This window comes from Natrix helvetica (assembly GCF_964273705.1).
Source record: "Natrix helvetica genome assembly, chromosome: 4".
In the NCBI taxonomy this organism is placed as follows: Eukaryota; Metazoa; Chordata; class Lepidosauria; order Squamata; family Natricidae; genus Natrix; species Natrix helvetica.
Window position 1 is genome coordinate 685,065 of NC_138550.1, and position 17,436 is coordinate 702,500.

Genomic DNA, 17,436 nt, shown 5'->3' on the forward strand with positions numbered 1-17,436 from the left:
CGGACTCGCGCGTGCGCAGCGCCGGGATGGAAGGCGGGAAAGAGACGCCCGCCCTGTTGCTTCTCCAAGACTGTGGCGCAGTCAGTCCGCCATAGCGCCACCTGCAGGGCACCTCCGGCAGTGCCCCGACCTCCTTTTCGCTGGATCGCTTTCTCTCGCCGCTGCCCGGAGAGAGCCCCCCCAAACGCAGCCAGGACCCCGCGGTGGGGGGCGGGGGGCGCTGCACCCCAATTGCGTTTGAGCAGCCCTGAAAGCGGCTCCCCACCTTCAGGATGCGAAGGGCAGCTGGCAGAGCCCCTTTTCACTCCCTCCGGCCGCCCTGCCCACAACTGCCCTCCTAACTCACTCGGTGGCAGGCAGGGGCTCCAGACCAGGTCAAACAGGGGGACCCGCATAACACCCAGCAACGCGGAAACAGAAGAAGCCCACCCGAGGACCATGAACCAGGGCACCGACACAGAGCAGACAGTGGGAGGGGGCTGTAGTCGGATGGGGGGGGATCCCTCCAGTGGAAGGGGTCCAGTATCAATCAGCACAGGGCTGGAAGGGACTCTGGAGGTCTTCTAGTCCACCCCTGCTCAAGCAAGAGACCCCACAGGAGTCCCCACGGAAAGGCGGGTCCTGAGCCCCCCAGGTGAGCAGACTCTGGGGAAGGAGTCTGGGAAGGCCCTTCTGGGGGGAGCTTGTGGGGCCGCCAGTCGTCCTTGGAAGAACTGGCCCCTCCAGGAACCCCGATCTGGGCCACTCAGGGCTTGAAAGGAGCAGCAGCATCTTCAATCACTCCTGGCGCCTCTTGGGAGCCAAGGCCGAGCAGTGGGTGATGTTGGCACAAGGAGCCAGGCCATCCCTGCCCTGATGGCTGCATTTCTGGGTGGCTTTTTGCCCCACAGGCAAGGCAGGGCAGCGGAGCCCTTGAAAGTCAGAGTCCCACCAGACCAGAAATGGGGGCATTGACATGTGGGTCCCTGAGGCTCTCTGAGCTTGGCTGTTTCCCTGGATTCTCAGTGCTAGAAGGGATTGGCAGGGGGGAGGAGGGGGAGGAGAACGACAGAGGGGTCCTTGGGGCACTTGGATGTTTCCTTGCAGACGTTTCATGACCCAACTAGGTAATAGCATCAGCGCTAGAAAGGATGGGGGTTCAAGTACAAGTGACTTGCCCAATCATGTTTCTCCTTGGTGGCTCCCGGATGAGATTCCGGGCGGGCTTTGGACTTAAGTAATTAATGTCTGAAGCTTCTTTTCCGCCTTGGGCACGTCCTCCCCTCCCCAACTCCACGCCCGGGCTTTGCGTCCCCCTCGCAGCCTCCGCCGGGGCCCCCTCCCTCGTCTGCAAAAGCCCCTTCCAGGCCAGCAAAGATCCCATCCAGACCAGGCGGCGCTGGGACACCCTGCGCCCTCCGGGCCCCCGCGGCGGCTCTCTTGCTCTGAGCTGCGCTTTGGAGCGGACAGCGATTCTTCGAAAGCCCCCAGCTGGTCCTCTCCCTCGCCCGGATTCAGAGCGGCGCTCCCCGCCCGGGCTTTGTCCCTGCTGGCCCCGGGGAAGCCGCTCCTCCAGCCCCAAAGTGAACCGGAGAGAGCTGGAAGGGACCTTGGAGGTCTTCTAGTCCAGCCCCTGCTCAAGCAGGAGAACCTCAACTATTCCGGATCAGGGGCTGTCTCGTTTCTTCTTAAAAGCCTCCGGTGATGAAGCCCCAGTCCGTCCACGCACCTCGGGAACCGGCGCGGAAGATCCCGCGCGCTTCTGGCAACCTCCCCGCGGGAGAGGCGCGGGGCGCGGGGGGGCTTTGGGGGCGCTTCCCGCGGGGCGAACCCGGCTGGAGCGCGGCGGGCGGGGCGGGCCAGGTGCGTTGCCGGCCGGCCTACCTGGCCCCGCCTCGCCCGTCTGGCTGGCTGAACTGCCGGAACTGGAGAGAGTCGACGGTGCCTGATGGAGCCTCCCGTAGCTCCTGCCGCTACCAACCCGGTGAGTCCCGGGGGACGGGGGGGGGGATTGCTCCGGCTCAGCCCGCCCTGAGCCTACCCAGCAGGGCGGTTGTGGGGGCAGCCAGGCGGCTCAGCCATTCCTCCTGCAATGTTGGTTGCTGGGGGCCCCGGATCCCTTCCCTCTCCCCGGGGATCGGCATCCTTTGGCCCAGCCGCGGAGGGGCAGCGCAGCCCCCTGCCTGCCTGGAGGTGGGACGGGCTCCCAATCGGGCGCTTGGCAGAGAAGAGCCGGGCTGGGCCCGACGCTGCTGGGAGGGGAGTCTCCCGATGGGGTTGTGGTTAGGAGGAGCCGGTGGGCAGGTGGATCCCGGGACTCCAAGGGGAGCCAGGCAGTTGTGGGAATGCAAACGCGGCTGAGCAGGTTGCTCCGAGGGCCCCGCTGAGAAAAGGGAGAAGAGGAAAGCGATCCCCTCCCCCTCCCCAACCTGGATTGGCCCCCAAATTCAAACTGGGTGTCCAACTGCAGGAATCGCTCCCTGCACTGCCCAGCTCCTTTCTTAAGCAGGGGGTTGGACTAGAGGATCTCCAAGGTCCCTTCTGACTCTTATTCTGTCATTCTGGAGCTTTTAAAAAAGAGCAGAAAGGGCTGTCTTTCAGTCAGGTATCCAGAACAGGGTCTCCGGCTTGGGAGGGCTCTGGCCAATGACCTTCCCGAGGTCATCAGGCAGGCGTGTCCCACCCGGGGCCAGTGCGCTGCCTGCAGCCCTGGACGGCTACCTAATGCGGCCTAGAAGTTTGCAAACATCTAACATTATTATGTGATTTATATACATTTACTATGTTATCTCTTTTATATGTGTGGCCCAAGCCAATTCCTCTTCACTCAAGGCAGCCCAGGGGAGCCCAAAGTTTGGACACCCCTGTTACAATCCCTGCATCTCCCTTCGGTGGTTCATTTTGGGCTTTGCTTTTTTCCTGTTAAGAAAATGGAGGTCCAAAGCTCTTCGCCAGAGAAAGACCCTTTTTCTCCTGCCCCAAAGCAGAACTGGGAGCCACAGCCAAGGAACGGGGTCCCTGGGGGTGGCGGGGGTGGGGTGGGGCCAATGGGTTCCGCAGGAGCAAGGGGGGAGGGGGGGGCATTGGGGCTGAGAGCTGCTTTATCCCGGCCTCAGCTGCAGTTGCAAGAGCTGCATTCAGAACCATCCCGGTGAAAATCCTTTCAGGAGGCTTGAGGCCTTTAGGAGGATCTTCTAGCTTTTAAAAGACGTCCTCAACTTATGACCACAATTGAGCCAAAAATGGCTAAGCAAGAAAGTTGTTGAGTGAGTTTTGCCCCTTGTACAACCTTTCTCGCCACAGTTGCTAAGTGAATCATTGCATTTGCTAAATTAGTAACCCGGTTGTTAAGTGAACCAGTGTCTGCCCCACTGACTTTGCTTGTCAGAAGGTCACAAAAAGGGATCACGTGACCCCAGGACGCTGAAACCGTCATAAATGTGAGTCCATTGAAAACATGCTCCATCCCAATACCTTCCCCCCAAACCCCATTCTGAGGTGGCTCTGATGGGCAGCCCCTGAGGGGGGTCCCGTCCTGTGGGGCTGGGAGAGGCTCAGGAGGGGAGCCCCAAAGAAAGGAGAGCCAGAGTTTTTGGAGTTCTCCGGACAGGTAGTCCTCGACTTACAACATTCATTTAGTGACCGTTCAAGATACAAAGTGACTTACAACTAGTCCTCACACTTATGACCATCGCAGCATCCCCAACAAGCAAAGCCAATGGGGGGGGGAACCGGATTCATTTAACAACTGTGGCGATTCGCTTAACAACCGTGTCAAAAAAGTGTCATAAAATAAGGCACATCTCCCTTAACAACGGGCTCGTTTGCCAATGGAAATGCTGTTCCCAACTCTGGCCATAAGTCGAGGACTGCTGGAATTTACCCCACCTGCTGTTTTTGTCCGTGTTTGGCCTTGGGTGCCGCCCTGGAAGCAGCCGCGAAAGCCAGGAGGAGGAGAAGGACAGGGTGGAAGGCGACTCCTGCCTTGGGCAGCGGGTGGGACTACAGGACCTCCGGGGGCCCCCTTGCAGCCCTCGGAGCTTAGGTGTGTGAAGGGGCGTCTGGGGCGCTTCTCTTTATGGCCACAAGAGGTCGTGCTCCCAATTCACACACCTACAAGTAGTCCTCGGCTTACAACCATTCATTTAGTGACCACTTAAAGTTACAGCAGCACTGAAAAAAGTGACTTGTGGCCGTTTCTCACCCTTACGACCAGTGCAGCATCTCCAGGGTCACATGATCAAAATGGAGACACTTGGCAACTGACTCACTTTTATGACGGTCGCTGTACTCCCGGGTCACATGGTTCTGCAAGGAAAGTCAATGGAGGAAGCCAGTTACTAACTTAATAACTGCAGTGATTCACTTAACAACTTTGGCAAGGAAGGTCGTAAAATGGGACAAAACTGACTTTTAACAACCGTCTCCCTCCCTCCAAACCTGCCTTCCGTCGCTCAAAACTTCAGCAACAGGAACGCTGGGCTCCACTGCGGCCAGAAGTCGAGGACTAGCTGTGCAGGAATGTCAGGAGGCTCCCCTGGGGCCTTTCTCTCTCCTGCTGGTCAGGCAGGCCCAGCAGGTCAGGCAGGGAGGAGGCAGGGCAGGGAAGCTCCGAAGGAAGCCTGGCCTTCAGGGCCTCCAGAGTTGGCGGGTGGCTGACCGGCTCCTTCCGCTTTGGGAGACACCAAGCCCTCAGCCAGATTGGTGCCGTGGGGAAGGCACCAGCACCAGCACCAGCACCAGCACCAGCACCAGCAGTGGCCGTTAGGCTTCTATGCCGCTTCCCATGCCTCTCTCGGCCTCGACAATCTGGCTCCTCACTTGACCCACCTTGGAAGGAGGGAAGGCTGAGTCAACCTGGAGCCTGGTGGGATTCGATCTGCCAAATTGCAGGCAGCCGGCAGGCAGCAGGAGGAGCCTGCAATACTGCGCACTAACCACTGGGCCCCCGCTGCTCAGAACCTCTCTAGCCTGGTTGTAGGTCCTCCTTAGCTCCAGCCGGGTGACCTTGGGCCGGTCCCTCCCTCTCAGCCCAAAGAAGGCAGCAAGGGTCAGCCCCTCCTGAACGCCCAGCGCAAGAGATCCCCAGGGGTCGCACCAACTCATCTCCCCCTCCCCTAAAGCAGGCTTTCTCCACTGCAACCCCTTGAAGATGTCTGGATTTTAACTCCCAGAATTCCCCAGCCAGCCCATGGCCCTTGTGCGCCTGACAGCCGCTGCCCTCTCTCTCTCCTTCAGTCGCAGGGCAGGGTCGCCCAGCTGAATGGGGCTGGCCTGGAGGGGCTCTGCCTGCCGGCCACCGTCCTGCCCCGGACGCAGCCCTCTTTCCTGGTGGTGGATGCCACACCGGCCCCCGAGCCCACCCAGCCGCGGGAGACGTGGGGAGGGAAGTACGAGTTCCTGCTCTCCTGCCTGGGATACTGCGTGGGGCTGGGGAACGTCTGGCGCTTCCCGTATCTCTGCTATCGCAACGGAGGCGGTGAGTGGACATCCCTCCTGGCTGCTGCCCTCCTTCCGTGGTGGTCTTAGCAGGGGCCCAAGTGGCCACCCCCACCCCCCTCTTCCGTCTCATTTTGCATTAAAGTTCTCCTCCTCCTCCTCCTCCTCCTCCATGCAGGTTGTCCTGGTTGTCCCAGAGGGGCTTTTTCAAGAGGCAACTGGACTTTCTGGTTTTTCTTTGAAGCTCTGAGCTGAAGAAGCTTCTGGGATGAGAAGCGAAACGTCTTCAAAGAAAAGCCAGAAAATCCAGTTGCCTCTTGGGGAAAAAAAAAAAGCACCTTTGGGGAAACTCTCCCACTTTTTCATTTCTTTGCCAGCTGCTCTGAATTTGCCAAGCAAGCAGGCTGGCGTTATCTTTTTCCTCTGAGTGAACGTGGATGTTCGGGGCTCCCTGTCCCTTTTGGTGGCCCTGCAGAGCTTCTGGCCTCCCTTCCTTTCCCTCCAGAGAGGCCGGCTGCATCTCCAATTAGCGGCATTTTGCCTGGAGCTTTGACGGTGGTGCTCCTGCCTCTCTTAGCGTCACTGCAGGCCCCGAGGAGGTCTGGGAGCCCCCAACATCCTCGTCTCGTTCCTTCTCAACAGCCAAACTCTTTTCTTAAGAGAGCCAACAAGGGAGAATATTGGCAAATCAGGGTTGAGCTTTGCGGGCCCTTGATGCTCTCCGAGCTGGGTGGTTTTCTTGCAGACGTTTCATGACCCAACTAGGGAATGTCATCACTTCTAGGACTAGTGCTGGTGATGCCACCTGGCAATGAAATGCCTTCAAGGAAACCACCGGGCGCAGAGAGCAACAAGGACCCTCATGAAGGGAGATTTCTGGTTCTTCAGAACGGTTGGGTGGTGGTTGGACACCTTTCTCCTTAAGGCAGGGGTGTCCAAACTTGGGAACTTTAATGGACTTCAACTCCCAGAATTCCCCACCCAGCTAGGAATCCTGGGAGTTGAAGTCCACAAGCCATCCAAGTTGCCAAGTTTGGAGGTCCCTGTTTTAAACCATCCGGACCAGAGGTGGGATCCAGCAGGTTCTGACCAGTTCTGGAGAACCTGCAAATGCCACCTCTGCCTGGCCCTAGAGGGGGGAGGGAAGGGGGATGTTGCAGTATCCTCCCCCTGCCACGCCCACCAAGCCAAGCCACACCCACAGAACCAGTAGTAAAAGAAATGGAATCTCACCTCTGCTCCAGCCGAAGTCTTTCAAAAGTCTTTTGCTCCCAACTTCCTATTTTGGATCTGGGCTCTTGCAACAAGTTGTGTTGTGGGATGGCACAAACTTTGTACTCGGAAATGTGGCTTCATTTCACACCTTTATATCTGTACCATTATTCTCCCCCCCCCCCCACAAGTCCTGCTAGAGGGCCTCTTCAGCCAAATCGTGGGGACCCCCCCTGTCCTCCCCCGTGAAACGATGGGAAACCAGGGAAGGGATTCCATCCTCCTTGCTGAGCCAAGAGAGTCACGGTCCTGATGGGTTGGCAGGTCCTCCCTCTGTGGCCCTGGGTTCCATCCGGGGCCCCTGCTGCTTTCCTCAAGCCCTCATGGCCACCAGCACCAAAAGGGCCACTTCTGCCCCCAGGAAGCTCCTGAAGGGAGTGGGAGTCCATTCTCCAGGTCAGAGAGAGCAGGGCTCTCTAGGGGGGAGGAGGGGGGGCTGTGGGGGTCCTTGGTGCTCCCTGAGCGAGATTGTTGCGGACGTTTCATGACCCAGGCAGGTAACATCATCAGTGCTAGAAGCGGGAGGGGGAAAGCAGGATTGCTGGTGTTGCCTATTCAGGGCCACCCCTGGGCTGCGCTCTCTTCCTAGGGGTCTTCCTGATTCCCTACACCCTCATGCTGGTCTCCACGGGGCTGCCCCTCTTCCTGATGGAGCTCAGCCTTGGCCAATATGGGGCCACCGGACCCATCAGTGTCTGGAGGTGCTGCCCCCTCTTGAAAGGTAAGCAGGGCCAGGAGCCCCCCCCCCAGTCCACCTGGGGCATCCTGTGAGTGGGGGGGGGCAGATGGAGGCTGGAGAGGAAAGGGCTCCAAGGGGTCCCTTTAGGGCCCCTTCTCCTTCTGCCCTGTGGAGGAGCCCCTCTTGCTGAGGAGTGCTGGGACCCCCCCCCAAAAGCTCTGCTTCTCTTTCCTGCCTGTGGTGGAGCTCAGGGGCCCTTGGGCTGCTTCTGGGGGGGCCTGGGGGGGGGCCCTGCCCACCAGCAACTAGGCCCTTCTGCTGGGGCTTGACAGAAGTGGAAGGCAGCTGGTTGACGCCCTCCCCTTCCTGCGCAGGGATCGGGGTGGGGATGCTGGTGGTCTCCTCGCTGGTCTCCCTCTACTACAACGTCATCATCGCCTGGACCTTCTACTACTTGAGCATGTCCTTCCAGAGCCCCCTGCCCTGGTCCTGCCACGCCCCATACAACCGGCCCCTCTGCCAGGCCCAGGTACCGGCTGGGAGGGAGGGCAGGTGGGGGGGAGGGGGCAGGGCGGCCTCTCTGGCCGAAGGGAGCGGAGTAGCCGGCCGGACAGACGGCCTCAGAGGACTCAGGGGGGGAGGGGGGGCTGGGCATGCGTTTCCCCCCACACACACGAGGGTCTCTTCTTGCCTTTCAGAACGGGACTTTGGGCAGCAGTCACCCAGTCAGTGCCAGCGAGGTCTTCTGGAAGTGAGTCTGGTTGGTGGGGAGGGAGTCACACCTGGGGCAGGTAGGCTCCCTCTCTTGGGGGGCTCAGCCTGGGGAAGCAGGCAATGGGGGGAGCTCTGGCTTCTCCAACCTGCGAGCACCAGCTCATGGGACAGGGACGGATGGACGGACGGACGGACACACGCTGTGTGGCTGCTTTGTCAACCAAGAAACCGGCCAATATGAAGGGAGGGGGAACTGTCTCCCCCCTCCCTTCTCCCCTCTTTGCTCCCTAGCAAAACCCCTCCCATTTCCTGGTTCCTGCCAGGGGGAGGGGGCAGGGGGTGGGTGGGGATACCCACTTTGTAAGGGCTGGGAGAACTGCAGGCAGTCCTCGACTTGCAACTGTAATGGAGTCCAATACGTCTATTGCTGATAACTGAATTTTGTCCCATTTTATGGCCTTTCTGGCCACAGTTGCTAAGTGAATCACTGGGGTTTCTAAATTCATAACAAATTAAGTGTTCAGTGAATCGGACTTCCCCCCTTCGGCTTTGCTGGTCACAAAAGGGGATCAGGTGACCCCCGGGGACTCTGCGACCGTCATAAACACGAGTCAGTTGCAAAATGTCTGAACTTTGATGTGCAAGTATAAAAAACAGTCACAGGTTTTCACGTCCTTTGCAACTTCAAACGGTCACTAAATGAACCGGTGTAAGTCGAGGACTTCCTGCATTCTGTGGCCCCCAATGGGCAGGGGAGGGTCCCAGGGAGGAGGGGCTCCTTCTTACCCATCAGCCGCCCCTTCCCCCTCTTCTGCTTCAGCCAGCGGGTGCTGGGCGTGGTGCACAGCTCCGGCCTGGGGGACCCTGGCCCTGTGAGGGGGTCCCTGGCGCTGTGCCTGCTGCTGGCCTGGGCACTCATCTTCCTCTGCACCCTGAAGGGCATCCGCACCTCGGGCAAGGTGAGTGAGCACGGGGGGATGGGGGTGTCGGGGCAGCTCTGGGCGCAGCCTGGGGACCCCCTCCCTGGCCTTCCCTGGGGGGGGACATCCAGGGTGCAGGGGGGGGGGCGGGGTGCTTCTCCCTCTCAGCCGCCCGGCTGTCTCCCTGCCCAGATTGTCTACTTCACCGCCACCTTCCCCTACGTGGTCATCGCGGTCTTGATCGTCCAGGGAGTCACGCTGGAGGGCTCCGGCGAGGGCATCCGCTTCTACCTCTCCGCAGACTGGAGCCGCTTGCAGAGCGCCCAGGTGGGGCCCCCCGGGCAGCATCGCCCTCTCCAGCTGGGTCTGCGTGTGCGTGCGTGCGTGTGTGCGGGGGCCGAACCCAAGCGATAAGATGCTGGGCCTAGTTTCTTGCAAGGGGAAGCCCTGGGGGGTCTTTTGAGGTGGGATGGGGGGACCTCAGCAGCAACTGAAAGAGTGGGCAGGGGGTCCTGCCTCCAGCCCCCTCGTGGGGAGGCTAATGGGGGGGCAGACGGGGAGGAAGCCCCATCCAGGGTGGATTTCCACCTTAGCTAAGCCACGGTGTCTTAACCATGGCTGGTGGAGCAAACAGCCGAGATCCAAGAGCCATCCATCACCAAAGCCTCTCTGGCCTGCTTCTCTCCCCATGGCTTAAAAGAGAATATTTGTAGCTCAGGGTTAATGTCCTTGGTGCTCTCTGAGCTGGGCTGATCTTTTGGAAACATTTCATGACCCAACTAGGGAACTTCATCAGCACCACTTTCATCATTAGCACTGATGATGTTCCCTAGCTGGGTCATGAAATGTTTCCAAGAAGAGAGTGCCAGGGACCTCACGTGGTCCTCCTACTCCTACTCCCTCCCCTCTCCTCCTCTGTGCAACCCCCCCTCCCTCCTAGCACTGATGATGTTCCCTAGCTGGGTCATGAAACGTCTGCAAGCAAACCAGGAAGCTCAGAGGGCACCAAGGGCCTCTCAGTCCTTTGAGTAACCCAGGAATAGCTGAGCTCAGACGTTCTGGGAGCCAGAATTAAGCTTGCCATCTTTCTGCTGGCAACTACTGGGCCTTACACATTGTGTGGATGCTTCTGGTAACAAGGTGCTGGGAAATGGGGTTGCCAGTTGAGGGGGGGTCCCCCCGGGGGAGAAGGCCAGCCCCAGAACGTCTCTCTCCCCCTCCTTGGAGAAGGTGTGGAGTGACGCAGCCTCGCAGATCTTCTACTCGCTGGGCATCGGCTTCGGGGGGCTCCTCTCCATGGCTTCCTACAACAAGTTTGACAACAACGTCATCAGGTGAGGCGTCTGGAGCCCCCCCTCGCCCCCCCCCAGCTCCTTGGCTGAAACCAGGCTGTGTCCAGATGGGCCCCACGGGGAAAAGGAGGGGCTTTGGGGGGTCTCCACCCCCACTTTCTGCTGTGGGGAACTTCTGGGGGGGCAGGGGGGAAGCCAATGCAGCCCAGAGGGCAGCTGGCCGCCTCCTTGTCCAGCCCCACAAGTCCTCCCCCCCCCTCTGCCCACAGGGACACGCTGGTGATTGGCATTGGGAATTGCTGCACCAGCTTCTTTGCGGGCTTCGCCATTTTCTCCGTCCTGGGGCACATGGCCTGGCGCAAGAAGGTCTCGGTCGGGAGGGTGGCAGACTCAGGTAGGGGGGCTGTGGGAAAGCCCCTTTGGCTGGGTGGGCTCTCGGAGGCTCTGAGACCCCCAGGGCCGTCTTGGGACCCTTCCCTTCCCCCAAGATGGGCTCCGGGGGGCCCTGGGAGCAAAGGCCCCTGACACCCCTGTGGAGGGGGAGGAAGGAGAAGGGGAGAAGGGGGGGCTGAGCAGCCGAGCATTGGATGGAGAAGAGCCCCACAGCCCCCCCCCCTTAACAGCTCCTCTCCATCTTCCGGCTCTGTTTTGCCTGACTGCCTGCATGCTCCGTTTGGCCAAAGCAGGCGGGTGGGCGGGTGGGTGGGCTTTGAGTGACCCCTGGCTCTTTCCTCAGGACCCGGCCTGGCTTTCGTGGCCTACCCGGAGGCCCTGGCGCTGCTGCCTGGCTCCTCCTGCTGGTCCATCCTCTTCTTCCTCATGCTCCTCACCCTGGGGGTGGACACGCTGGTGAGTGCCGGCCGGCCGGGGCCTTTTCGCAAGGGGGGGCTGCATGGGGGGGGGGGGGGAGGTGGGAGCCCCCCACCAAGAGCAGCAGCAGCAGCAGCTTCTGCTGCAACCGGACCCAACTGGTCCCTTCAGGCCTCTTGCAGTTCCCACTGAGCCCACCTGGGGGAGGGTCTCCTGAAGAAAACCCCTGGCCCTCTGAGGTGGTTTTTAAGGCAACGAAGCTTCTTGGTTGCCATCCTTCCTTGTCTTTTTCTTTTCTCTTTCCCTTTTGTCCCTCCCTCCCTCCCTTCTCCCATTCCTCCCTTTTTCACTCCCTTCCATCTTTCCAACCGAGGGACCCCTGCAGGGTTGGCCAGGGGGAAACCGTCCTGCGAAAGAAGCAGCGTAAATCATTGAGACCCCAAAGTTTTCCCCCGTTTTGGGTGGAACTGTCTCCTCTTGCCTTCCCCTTGGCTCCCCACCTCTTGGTCCACGCTCCGTCCACCTTCTGCTCCGTCCACGGTCGAGGGGGGGAGGGGGGGCTGAGCTTCCCAGGGGAGGCTGAGGACTTGGGGGTGGGGGGGAGGTGGGCTGTGCTTTGCCTTCCAAGCCACTGAGGCTCTCCTGCCTGCCTGCCTGCCTGCCAGTTTGGAAACATGGAGGCCCTCACCAAGGCCGCGATGGAGGAGTTCCCGTCCCTGCGCAGCTGGAGGCTCAACGTCCTGTTCCTGGGAGGTCTTTGCTTGGCCTTCTACCTGCTGGGCCTCCTCCTGATCACACAGGTGAGACTGTCTGTCTGTCTGTCTGTCTAAGCCCTCTCCTCTTTCCCCCATTCTCGATACCCCATCATGACTTCCTATTTTGGGTGGGGAAGAGCCTCTGACTTATTACAGCTAGTCCTCAACTTACAACAGTCCATTTAGTGACCATTCAAAGTCACGGCGGCAGTTAAAAGGTAACAATAGCACCCTTTTTCACACTTAACGACCGTTGCATCTCCAAAGTCACCTGATCAAAATTCAGGCGCTTACCAACGGACTCGTATTTATGACGGTCATTGCCCCCCGGGTCATGCGATCCCTTTTTGCGACCTCCAGACCGGCAAAGTCTGCATTCTTTGACAAAGTGACAAAATTAGTGGACCAGAGGAATGCCGTTGATATAGTTTACTTGGACTTCAGTGAGGCTTTTGATAAGGTAGACCATAACCTACTACTAGATAAAGTAGAAGAATGTGGGTTAGACAGCATCACCACCAGATGGATTCGTAACTGGCTGACCAACCGCACTCAACGGGTAGTCCTCAATGGAACTGCATCTACATGGAGGGAAGTATGCAGTGGAGTACCCCAAGGCTCTGTTTTAGGCCCAGTACTCTTCAACATCTTCATCAATGATTTGGATGAGGGAATAAATGGGGAACTCATCAAATTTGCAGATGACACCAAGCTGGCAGGAATAGCCAACACTCCAGAAGATAGGCTTAAGATACAGAAGGATCTTGACAAACTTCAACATTGGGCACCATCTAACAAAATGAAATTCAATGGTGAAAAGAGTAAGGTTCTACATTTAGGCAACAAAAACGGAATGCACAGGTACAGTATAGGTGGTACCTTGCTCAACAGTAGTAACTGTGAGAGGGATCTTGGAGTCCTAGTGGACAACCATTGAAATAGGAGCCAGCCATGTGCAGCAGCTGCCAAAAAAGCCAACACAGTCCTAGGCTGCATCAACAGAGGGATAGAATCAAGATCACGTGAAGTGTTGATGCCGCTTTATAATGCCTTGGTGAGGCCACACTTGGAATATTGCATCCAGTTTTGGTCGCCACGATGTAGAAAAGATGTGGAGACTCTAGAAAGAGTGCAGAGAAGAGCAAGAAAGAGGATTAGGGGACTGGAGACTAAAACATATGAAGAACGGTTGCAGGAACTGGGTATGCCTAGTTTAATGAAAAGAAGGACCAGGGGAGACATGATGGCAGTGTTTCAATATCTCAGGGGTTGCCACAAAGAAGAGGGAGTCAAACTATTCTCCAAGGCACCTGAGGGCAGAACAAGAAGCAATGGGTGGAAACTAATCAAGGAGAGAAGCAACTTAGAACTGAGGAGGAATTTCCTGACAGTCAGAACAATTAATCAGTGGAACAGAAATTGCCTCCAGAGGTTGTGAATGCCCCAACACTGGAAGCCTTTAAGAAGATGTTGGATAGCCATTTGCCTGGAACGGTATAGGGTTTCCTGCCTAGGCAGGGGGTTGGACTAGAAGACCTCCAAGGTCCCTTCCAACTCTACTATTGTATTGTATTGTAAAGGCAATGGGGGAAGCCGGATTCACTGAACGATCATGTGATTCACTTAACGACTGTGGCAAGAAAGGTCATAAAATGGGGCAATATGAACCGAACAACTGTCTCACTTAGCAACAGAATCTTTGGGCTCAATTATGGTCAGAGGTCGAGGACTACTTGTCTGTCACTGGAACGGAGGGTTGGGGGTTCGCTCCGTTGTGGGATCCCAGTTTCTCCCTTGGCGGTGGGCCTAAACCAAGCAACCACCTCAAGCCACCATTGGCCGCAGCCCCCTGAACGGACGGGGTTGGCTCCCCCAACGGAGACACCAGATTGGGATGCTCCGCCTTGCAACCTGTGTTGCTCTGACCGAGCACAGCATTAGGGATTAGGTAGTTCCGGTCAGGCGTCCCCACCTTCTCAGGCAGCTGATGGGTCCTTTGTGGAGCATCCTCCGCCTGGCAGCCTCCTGTGCTCTGCGGGGATCCCGGGGGGGACGGGGGGCTTTGGCGACCCCTGCAAACCCGCTCAGGTGGAAGTCCGGCCTCTGAATTGTGGAGAAGCCCCCGGGAGGAGAGGAGCGGACCAGGCCGGATCCGCCCAGTGTCTTTCCTCTCGCAGGGCGGCATCTTCTGGTTTACCCTCATCGATGCCTACAGCACCAGCTTTGGCCTCATCATCGTGGCTCTCTTCATGTGCCTTGGGGTCGCCTTCTTCTACGGTGAGTCCGTGCGGGGCGAGCAAGCTGTGCCAGGCAGGCAGTGGCTTCCTAGGGAGGGTTTCCTCCTACGGGGCTGCCTGGCAGGGGGGCTCCGTAGCCGTCTTTGCTACTAACCAGCATAAGTGGTTTGTTCATGGGCAAAGGATCTTTGGCCTTGGTCAGGTCAGGCTGCCCTTCCCTCATTCATCCCCTCAAGCCTGGTTGAAGTGAGGGCCCCTGGGGGCTCCCGGAGCTGGGTGGGTCTCTTGCAGACGTTTCATGACCCAACTAGGGAAGATCATCAGTGCTAGAAGAGTGGAGGGTTTGCAGGGAGGAGGAGGAGGAGGACTACGGGGTCAGTGGTGCCCTCTAAGCTAGGTGGCAGACATTTCATTATCCAGCTGGGTAATATCATCAGTGCTGCAAGGGAGGGGTTTCTCCTTTCTCTCTCTCTCTCCCCCCCCCTTTTCACTAAAATGCAAAGCCTCCCCCCTTGAAGGCCGGGTTCCCCAACCTTTGCATCAGGGGTGAAATTCAAATGGTTTCACTACCGGGTTTTGTGGGCGTGGCAGGGGGAAATCCAGCCAGAGGTGGCATTTGCCGGTTCTCCAAACTACTCCAAATGTACCACTCCCAGTTCTCCAGAACCTGCTGGATTTCACCCCTGCTTTGCATCTCATCCACTCAGCTCCCAGAATTCCCCAGCCAGCCATGAACGGGAAGAGTCGGAAGAAGGATCACCTGTCCAGTATTGCTAAACCTCGGCAACTTTTAACGTGTGTGGACTTCGACTCCCAGAATCCCTGGCTGGGGAATTCTGGGAGTTGAAGTCCACACGTCCCAAAGTTGCCAGAGTTGGGAAAGTCTGCTCCAACGTCCGCTGGGCTGCTTCCTCAATTCACCTGGACGGACCCAGCCTGGTTTCAGGAAAGGCTTCCTCTTTCCCCCTGGGCCAAAGCAGCCAGGCAGTGGCTGTGGACCCCATGCGGGCGTCTGGCCGAGAGCTGGAGGGGCTGCGTGAAAGGAAAGGCCGCAGCCAGGGGGGGGCAACCGTCCAGGAGCTTCCCCACAGCCGTGTGCGCCATCCTCCTCTCGTCCTGCAGGGGTGAACCAGTTTTGCCAGGACATCGTCGACATGATCCGGCAGTGCCCGCCCTGGTGCAGCCGCCTGGTGCCCTACTTCAAGACTTGCTGGGTTATCGTCACCCCGGCGACGTTGCTGGTAGGCCAGGCGGGGGCTCTGCGGCCTCCCTGCCCCTGCGGCTCTTGTGGGGAAGAGCCTGGGCAGCCATGGGGAGGCCCTCGGCCCATCCTTCTCCGCTCTGCTCCCTTTGCAGTTCATCCTCTTCTACACCTTCCTGGACCTCTCGGACACCAGGCTGCAGTACGGAGCCTACCAGTTCCCGCGCTGGGGCCAGGCGCTGGGCATCTGCATGGCACTGCTGAGCTGCATTCAGATTCCGCTCTGGGCCGGCGTCGCCCTCTGCAAGCAGTCTGGGACGCTGTCTGCCGTGAGTCAGGGAGGAGAGCCCGGTGGGTTGTGGAAAGGGAAGACACCCCCCCCCCCATCTCACCCGCAGGGCAAGGGAGGAGCTGAGTCAGGCAGGGCTCCGGGTGTGCCCATCCTGTGCCGCAGCCGAGGACCCCAAGGAGAAGCCTTGCTGCAAAAGCAGCTTTTGGGACCCTGCTGGCACGCGTCACCGTTGCTCTTGTGGCCTCATCAGCCCGCATCCTCTGCAATACAGGCCTACCTTGCAGGGCTGTTAAGAGGATGCCCCCATTCTCTGCTCCCCACAGACCACCTTCAAAGTGGCAGGCTTCGGGCTTTTCTGGCTGCTTTGGTCTGGGGTGAGCTGCTGAATCCCCCCTGTAGGCAGAATTCTCTTCTCAGGGCGGCATCGGGGGGATGGCAAGAGCCCCTCAGTGTATCGTTGCTGACACGAGTTGGGGGCAGCTCTGCACCCCCTCTGGGGACCTTGGGCTGGAGGGGGGAGAAGGTCGGTCATAAAATGGATCAAGCTTCCAGGAAGCAGACACGCTGTCCGGGCTGTGTGGGGCAGCCCTTGGGGAGCCCCAGGCCCTCTTGCCTCCCCCTGGGGCTTTTCCTGGCGATACTCTCCATGGCGCAGGGGGGGCAGTTGGAGCCGTGTCCAAAGCCCCCCCCCCGTTGTTCCTTTGCAGCGCTTCAGGAAAGCCATCCGTCCCCTGAGTTCCTGGCGCTCGGCCAGCAGCCAGGAGCTGCCCCACCAGGTCATCGACGTTCCCTACACCGTCAACTTGACAGACAGCGACTTCGCGGGAGGTTGGCAGCTGCCGGATCGCAGCGAGGCCTGATGCTGTGGCCAAGGCAGGAGGCGGCATCTGTGCCAGTCCACGTACGGCTTGGACCCCACCAGCCCCTTTTGCCGTCCCTCGGAGGGGGGTGCGGTCAAAGGGACGCTGCAGGAGAGGGGCTGCTGCTGGGGCCCCCCCACCCTCCGTCCCCAGGGAGCCCAGGGGCCACCACCGCTCCACTCCCCGCTCAGGCTGCGACTCTTGGCTCCAGAGGCCTTCCTCCCAAGTCAGAGGCCGGTCTCCCCTGGCGTTTTGCTGCACTCCCCCTCACCCCCCTCCCGGAGGATGGGAAGTCCTCGACTTACAACCACAATGGAGGCCAAAGAAGCTACTGCTAAGCAAGACAGATGTGAAGTTTTTTATGACCTATTTACAACCTTTCCTGCTCAATTGTTAAGTGAATCACAACAGTTAGCAACCCGGACGTTAAGTGAACCCGGCTTCCCCATCGACTTTGCTTGTCAGACGGCTGCAAAAGGGGATCATAAATACACACATTGCCCAAATTTTGATCAGGTGACAGTGGAGGAGGCTGCAACCGCCCTAAGTGTGAGAAACGGTCATAAGTCCCTTTTTTTCAGTGCTGCTGAAACTTCGCTCATTTACCGAATGCTGTAAGTCGAGGACTCCTGTGCGCCTGCTCCGCTTTCCCTCCGTTCGGCTCCTCGGGGGCCTCCTTCCCACCTGGGCCGGAGGTTCCTGGGCCGACTCAGCCTCCTGCACCGCCTCTCCCTCGGGCAGCAGCGCAAGACAAAGCGGCCTCACCCACCTGCTGCCCACAGCCGAGTTGCAGAAGGACGGAGGACGGGGACCTTCACGGACAACGGGCACTTTGGGATGACCCCCCTCTCCCCCCCCCGTTTTTCTGAAGGCTCTTCTTACGGTGCTCCCTGTGCCTCCACCCAGGCTGCAATGGACACGAAGAGGCTACACACTCTTGCCTCGTGTGCCCTCCCTCCTCCCCAGACGTGGGGGGCATCATAGAG

The 17,436-nt window shown here is 58.9% G+C and overlaps 1 protein-coding gene across 1 annotated transcript; it reads left to right on the forward strand.

The window, feature by feature from the left end:
* Positions 1-1,905: 1,905 nt before the first annotated feature.
* LOC309391329 (sodium-dependent proline transporter-like) lies at positions 1,906-16,570 on the forward strand. The gene is made up of 15 exons (XM_081951651.1): positions 1,906-1,963; positions 5,224-5,458; positions 7,280-7,411; positions 7,744-7,898; positions 8,068-8,120; positions 8,904-9,042; positions 9,196-9,330; positions 10,234-10,337; positions 10,565-10,689; positions 11,032-11,144; positions 11,771-11,905; positions 14,038-14,137; positions 15,220-15,338; positions 15,454-15,627; positions 16,298-16,570. The coding sequence occupies exons 1-15, from the start codon at positions 1,928-1,930 to the stop codon at positions 16,448-16,450; spliced, it is 1,908 nt and encodes a 635-aa protein (XP_081807777.1). The 5' UTR covers positions 1,906-1,927; the 3' UTR covers positions 16,451-16,570.
* Positions 16,571-17,436: the final 866 nt, after the last annotated feature.